General features: G+C 28.8%; 1 protein-coding gene across 2 annotated transcripts in view; it reads right to left on the bottom strand.

The window, feature by feature from the left end:
- Nucleotides 1-6090: 6090 nt before the first annotated feature.
- Frl (formin-like protein) overlaps nt 6091-7138 on the bottom strand; it is a 42787-nt gene continuing 41739 nt past the window's right edge. The window contains exon 16 of one of the 2 annotated variants that reach the window (XM_088262901.1): nt 6091-7126. In XM_088262901.1, coding sequence (XP_088119027.1) covers nt 6914-7126 — 213 coding nt within the window. In that variant the 3' untranslated portion in view covers nt 6091-6913. The remainder of the gene's footprint in view (nt 7127-7138) is intronic. The other variant, XM_088262902.1, reaches the window with a different exon arrangement.

The raw sequence follows: 7138 nt of genomic DNA, 5'->3' as shown, positions 1-7138 counted from the left end.
ATAAAGTGTATAAAATATTGCTTATAAAATATTACTGTCAAATAATATCCACAATAGTAAAATATCTCTAAACAAGATCATTCAAAATATTGCTATATTGAGACGCATTTTGGTGCCTTACATATTGAAAATAAAACTCGTTTTATTACAAATTCAATGTTAACAAAATAACACGTTATCTTTGAATTCAAAGTAACACAGAAACAGAATAGGGCAACAAATTATAATTTAAATTTATGGTTTGTAACATCAATGTTTTAATGGCAAAGAAATATAATCAATAAAATGAGATTTGCAATATTATGCTTGAGAATTCAAACTTAAATATATTTTTTTTAAATCAAAACCATTTACAAAAAGATAACTTAAAAAAATAAATGAAATATTTTTGGAAAATCCAAAACTTAAATGGAATGGTTACTAAATAAAAGATAAAAATCTATAAAAATAAAATAAAAATAAATAAGGTATATAATATGACCATGATTATAATTCTGAAATCAGTTTTCTATTTTTTTTATCTATGGTAACGAGAATGCGAGTAATAAAGATGTGAAAATATTATTTTGAAACAAAACAGGTTTAAAATTTTGGAAAATCCAAAACTTAAATGGAATGGTTACTAAATAAAAGATAAAAATCTATAAAAATAAAATAAAAATAAATAAGGTATATAATATGACCATGATTATAATTCTGAAATCAGTTTTCTATTTTTTTTATCTATGGTAACGAGAATGCGAGTAATAAAGATGTGAAAATATTATTTTGAAACAAAACAGGTTTAAAATAATAAAACGGTATTTTAATCAATTCATACATTAACAAAATTCAGAAAAAGCCACAATTAAGATCAATATAAACTAATCCAACCTTTTTTGTGGAAAACTTTTGAAAATATACATACAAAAAAAAGTCACAAAATTATTTGTACAACTAGATAGCTTTTGTTTACTTTCACAGTGTTAACATATTTGATTACGATGTAAAAAATCCTGATTCGACCACTTTGGTCAACATTGTGCATCTTTATTCATTAGAAACATGTTTAAAAGTTTTAAAAACATTGTTTTGCAATAAAAAAAATTCACAGTATCATTTAACACTATTTGCTTATTATTAGATTTTAAATTTGTCTTTCTGGAACATTCTTCACCTCACATCTAGAGATATTGTACAGGGTGGCACAAAATTAATCACACTATGGGAAGATGTTATAATTTTTGCAAATGTCATCATGTCATTCACATTTGACATATCGCTCACTCCTTTCAACAACGTCATATATCAAAAATCTTCAATTTACAGTTGTGCATGTTTTCAGAATGCCCAGAAAATGTACTATATCCAAGCAAAAGAGTCATATTTTTAACTTAATATTTACCCGCTACAGGGCAAAAAATGTTGTGTTAGCATTTTGAACAAAAGTTATTGTTTAATTATTTTTTTAAATATATTAAATATTTTTCAAATGGAGAAAAAACCTTCAGGTTTAACTAAAAAGATGTGTTGCACAGTAAAAAAGTCAATAAGTGGCTTGATATTTATTTTTGATACTGTGTTATATTTTTAAACTTTAAAAACGTTCTCCTGAAAAATCAAGTTTTTTGATTTATGAAGTTCTTGAAAGGAGTGAGCAATTTGACATATCGCTTACTCCTTTCAACAACGTCATATATAACAAATCTTCAATTTTCCGTTGTGCATGTTTTCGGAATGCACAGAAAATGTACTATATCCCAGCAAAATAAAGATATTTTTAACTTAATATTAACCCGCTACAGGGCAGAAAGTGTTGTTTTTGCATTTTGAACAAAAGGTATTATTTAATTATTTTTTTAAATATATTAAATATTTTTCAAATGGAGAAAAAACCTTCAGGTTTAACTAAAAAGATGTGTTGCACAGTAAAAAGGTCAATAAGTGGCTTGATATTTATTTTTAATACATTGTGTTATATTTTTAAACTTTAAAAACGTTCTCCTGAAAAATCAAGTTTTTTTATTTATGACGTTCTTGAAGATTTGACCTTTATTTTGATTTGATATTAAGTTAAAAATATCCCCATTTTGCTTGGATACAGTACATTTTCTGTGCATTCTGAAAACATGCACAGCGGAAAATTGAAGATTTGTTATATATGACGTTGTTGAAAGGAGTAAGACTGCTGTTATGTTGTGAACTATTAATTTTATGCCACCTGTATAATAACGCATACATTATTATTAATGGCAGGTGTTTTTTATTCTTATTTTTAAATAAATGGAACAAGTCATAGGACTGATTTGGTATACTTTTGTGCATTTTAAAATTGCATATTAGTAAAATGTACGCTGACAGCTCAATAAAGCGGTATGAAGTCTCTATACAAAATGTATAAAAAAATTTGGTCGAAAATTCTTTTAAATTTTTATAAAAATATAACTTGCCGAGAGCATTTCGGACAGTCACTAGAGGCACTTCCGATAGATTTTAATTTATCGCCAAATATTACTAGGGTAGAAAAGGCATTTTGTTTCGATTTAGTAATAATTCAATATAAATAACTTTTTATTTTTCACTCACCAATCACGAGAAAATACAAGTGTTTAGCTTTTTAACACTGATTTGTAAGAAAATTTTTCGTTTTATTCATTTTTACCCATAAGGGTCAAGCAATAAACAGCCAAAAATGGTTGAGTATTCATATTTGGTTGATAATTAATTAATATAAAACCTTAAGAGATTCAAAATTCATAAAGGGGAGGTTTACTGATAAAACTAGATATAAATAGCTCATCAAATACGAAAAAAGTTTTTTTTTTACTGAATAAAAAGTATGAAATAGTATTTTTTTTAAAGAGCGCTATATTTCGAAGCACGTTATAAATATTATTGTGACAGTAAATTATTTGATTACTCCTAAATAAAGATGGTACACATGGAATATATTTTGTATTTGTGAACATAATGGTAAAAATAGGAATCTAATATTTTTTTACAAAGATGCTACATAATGACTAATAATATACACATTGTGAAGTATTTAAGCCTTTCACGTAATGTAGCAGTAGTTATGGCATGTGGGGTAAAGATATAGGTATAATGGTAAATAATACATTTATTTTACTATTTAATAATGTATAATGTTGTGTAGTAATCCTAGGGTATAATATTTGGTTAATATGTACAACTAGGTATTACCAGGGCTGCCGAGATGAAAAAAATGAAAGGGGGGAATTAACTCTAGTCACGAGTCGTGGAATTTAACTTTTTATGTAACTCAAAAATAATGAAAGTTGCTTTGAAATTATCTCTTGAAGCTTGTTGCAGGTAAAATAGAAAGGATATGGTAGAATAGTATGAAATCTACATCACAATACCCAGACTAGCTATAATAAAGCTTCCAATTTATTTTTCAATTAGCGGAAATCAAACCAGCAATGCCAGATTCGCCCTTATGGCAACAAATCTAAAAACCTATTCATTTTCCAAAGTTTTAAAATTGACTTGGCAACCCTGGATATAACTATAAGGAATAATAAGATATCATGGAAGTACGTACGTAGAAAGTCTAAAAAGAGTAAAATTATGGTTGCGTGCTTCAATAATAATATGTGCGTGATTTCACGGGTGAACAATTCTCATGTGAATTCTCACAAAACATGTACAAAATAAAATATATTTGATGAGGTTTTGTAACAATATAAATTAAAATAACACATTCATACAGCAAGTAATAAAATAAAATTTGAGGCAATTCTTCCACTTATTTTATTAACATATCGAATTCAGTGTTACCCCAAATTCGTTTATTTTTTCTTAAACGCCAAGTGCTTATAGTCGATTCTGCTTAATTGGACCGCTGGCTAATTGGGGCAGCTGAATATTTGGGCCAAGTCTCTAGGAACGAAAACCGAACCAAGGAACTAATAGTAATATTCTTCGCTTAGTTGGGACAATATGATCACATGTCACACAATATGGCCATATGATACATGTAATTTAATGATTGTTCCATCAGTGCGACAGCATTGATACGCGGATTATGGCATTATCTTATGGAGAAAGATGATTAAAAGAGTGTATATATATTTGAATAAAAATATAAATTGTTAAATTTGATGCTCACTCTGGCCCATTGGGTCAAATACGCTTTGGTCCCAATGTGTGTGTCTCTATTAAGCAGAATCGAGTACTGCGATACGAAGAATTCACAATAAAAAAGTCGTAAAATACAAAAATAAAATACAACTTAACGCTAGCAGGAATAATTAATTTTATATAAAATATATTTCTTTGAAAACAACACGAGACAAAGTGATGACACAAAATTGTACATGATATTATATATGTTTACATATAGACCTTAACTATTCAGCCTCCTTATCACCAATAGTAAATTCAATTATGATTCTTTCACTATAAAATAAAATAAAATAAGATAGTAAAATGTAATGTTTGCAAGTATAATGTCTTCTTGACCAGATCATTATCATATTATAGAATATAATGTACAAAAAATATTTATTTATGTATTTACAGCCGAGAAATATAAATATAAATAAGCTGATTACTTCGAAGAATCCATCAAAGTTAATCATTTTATTTAAAAAAATATTGCTTGTGAAATTTTAAAAGTCTAACTGCTAACTGCTAAGTTCAGCAGGCAATTTTGAGTATTTTTTTGTGTTAAAAATAAACCTTATTTTATTAGTTTTTAATCCAAAATCAAATAATCAAATTATTTAGACATTAATTTTACAACAGAAAAAATAACCATGCATAATTTTTTTTTCCATCTCTTCAAAAATTATTTAATAACCTAGTATGGTATGCATATTTTTGACATGACTCAAAGTTATGTAAAAAAAATATCCGTAAACCAAATATTAAAAAAAATGTAAATTGTTTTTAACACAACCGTCTTGCAGTCTAATTTATCATTCAATGAATTAATTCTCAATAGTCAATAAACAGGGGATGGTAAAATCATAATAAATTTTTATTGAAATTTAAAATGAAACATTTAAGACAGCAGTGTTGAAATGCATAAATAAAAATATATTATTTTATTAAAATACATATTATTTCATGAGTAATATGCATATGCAAACAACCTAGGATTAAATTCGGTTGATATATTTATAAATTTCGCATACGGTTGTATTCCTCTATAACATAGTTGGTAAGCCATTTTACCGTGTGAAGTATATAATTTCCACACATACCCTGATCTTCACCTGTTACCACCTCGGATATAAGACACATATTTTCTTTATTTCTAAATACATCCCTCTCGATACCGTGCAATAAATCCAAAAAAATGGACATAAAATATACCTAGATAAAAAATTAAAAAATATATTTACTTATAAAATGGGCGGTTGTATAAAATCAATTTATACGTTGTTCAATTCATCAAAGTGTTTAAAAATAATTGATATATACAAAAGACCTACGTAAAGATCCAAATTAAACGCATGCATACTTTGATAAACAGTTCTAAGTCAGTCGGTAGAATGAATTCATTATTCCTTTATAATAATATTTCTTTATTACTACATGTGTATATTGCATTTCCTTAATTTACACTCAGTTTATTTAGTCTGATATGCGAGTTCAATAATAAATACAGCAATTTAAAATAACATTTTGAAACAAAATATATGAACGCAATACAGTTATTTATCATTTACAAAAATAGTAATTTGGGATAATTTATGAAGAGCCATTTTTGTGAAGAACTACCTTAAGGATGCTTTTAAAGATGTGGATGACGATAATGATCTTCTTCTTCTTATTATAGGCCTTGCGACCTGTTTTTAAGAGGGATTAGCCTCCTGCGACGTCGATTCCCAGCTATCGGCCCATCTCTTTGGTGGTCTGCCCGGGAGTCGTCTACCATGGGGTTGGCCGTACAATGCGATGTGGGGGAGTCTGGATGGTTCCATTCTCCTCACATGTGCATACCATTGTCTTCTTCGTTGCCTTCCCCACCTAACGAAATCTTCGATCTCGCATATTTCCCTGATCTTGGCATTTCTATTTCACGATAATGATAAAAAATGAAATGTCTCGGAGCTTCAAGGCCAATTGTCGATCATCGAGTCATGTATATAACCGTTTTGTCTTTTATATAGCCGATCCTAATTTCCATTTCCGCTTCTGTAGTGTAATGGTAAACGCGTTCGACTTTCATACTGAAGGATTCGAGTTTTGATTCCCAGCGGGGTCAAAATAAATGTAAAAGATTTTACACTATAATATTTATTTTATTTCACCCTGGACTGGGACCTGATCAGCATTACTAATCACCTTGCGTTCACGTAATTAACAATAAAGAAAACACTGCGTCAATGTGATGCAGTGCCCTATACACCATTGGACGCGGATGAGGGTCAGAAGAAGAATTTTTGTATAAAAGTTTTTTTTTCCTGAGATTGATGATCATTAATACTATTGATGATTTCACTTCATTATAAATAAATAAAGATATTTTGTATAATTTATGTGGCTCTATTTTAGTAAAATATTAAAACCTCAAGGGCCCTTGCAATAAATTATTAAATACCAAGAAATTCAAACAAATTCAGATGTGCAACGAATCAACGAACAGAAATAATAAAGAAAATATCTACATATGAAGCAATATCTAATATTATGAATACTTATTTTTTGACCAGATTATTTGTATAAAAAGATTTGGATATCCTAGAAATATTGTTAATATGTTTCAAATGTGTGTCTGCTTAATACGATAAAACATCTGTCCGCACATTTCATTTAAAATGTAATTTTGAATTGCTTCTTTATTGAACTCGTCCATCGATCAATCAACTTACTAATTGTATTAAATTTATTATTGTAATAAAGGTTTAAAAATACTTGTGCGCTGCTGCAAAAGCGTCTGGAAGACAGCCTACATTATAGTCTAAATGTCTAGTTCGTCCAACCCTTTGGACAGCCTGTGGGAGTTGATTCGTCTGCGATGCGACCTCCTCACCGCGTCTGCTCTCCTGTATGGTTCGCTTTTTAGGCCGTTGAGAATGTCTTCGAGAGCTCCGTTGTACACCTCGTCCTGCTGAAGCAACTTCTTCTCCCCAACCAGTTGTGATTTGGTCCTAAACTCGTTGATAACGGCTTCCTAAAGACGGCA

The sequence above is a fragment of the Brachycentrus maculatus genome, unplaced genomic scaffold (genome assembly GCF_059751285.1).
Source record: "Brachycentrus maculatus isolate JH-2025_06_01 unplaced genomic scaffold, ASM5975128v1 h1tg000190l, whole genome shotgun sequence".
Taxonomy (NCBI): domain Eukaryota; kingdom Metazoa; phylum Arthropoda; class Insecta; order Trichoptera; family Brachycentridae; genus Brachycentrus; species Brachycentrus maculatus.
This window is presented reverse-complemented; position numbering and strand designations above follow the sequence as displayed.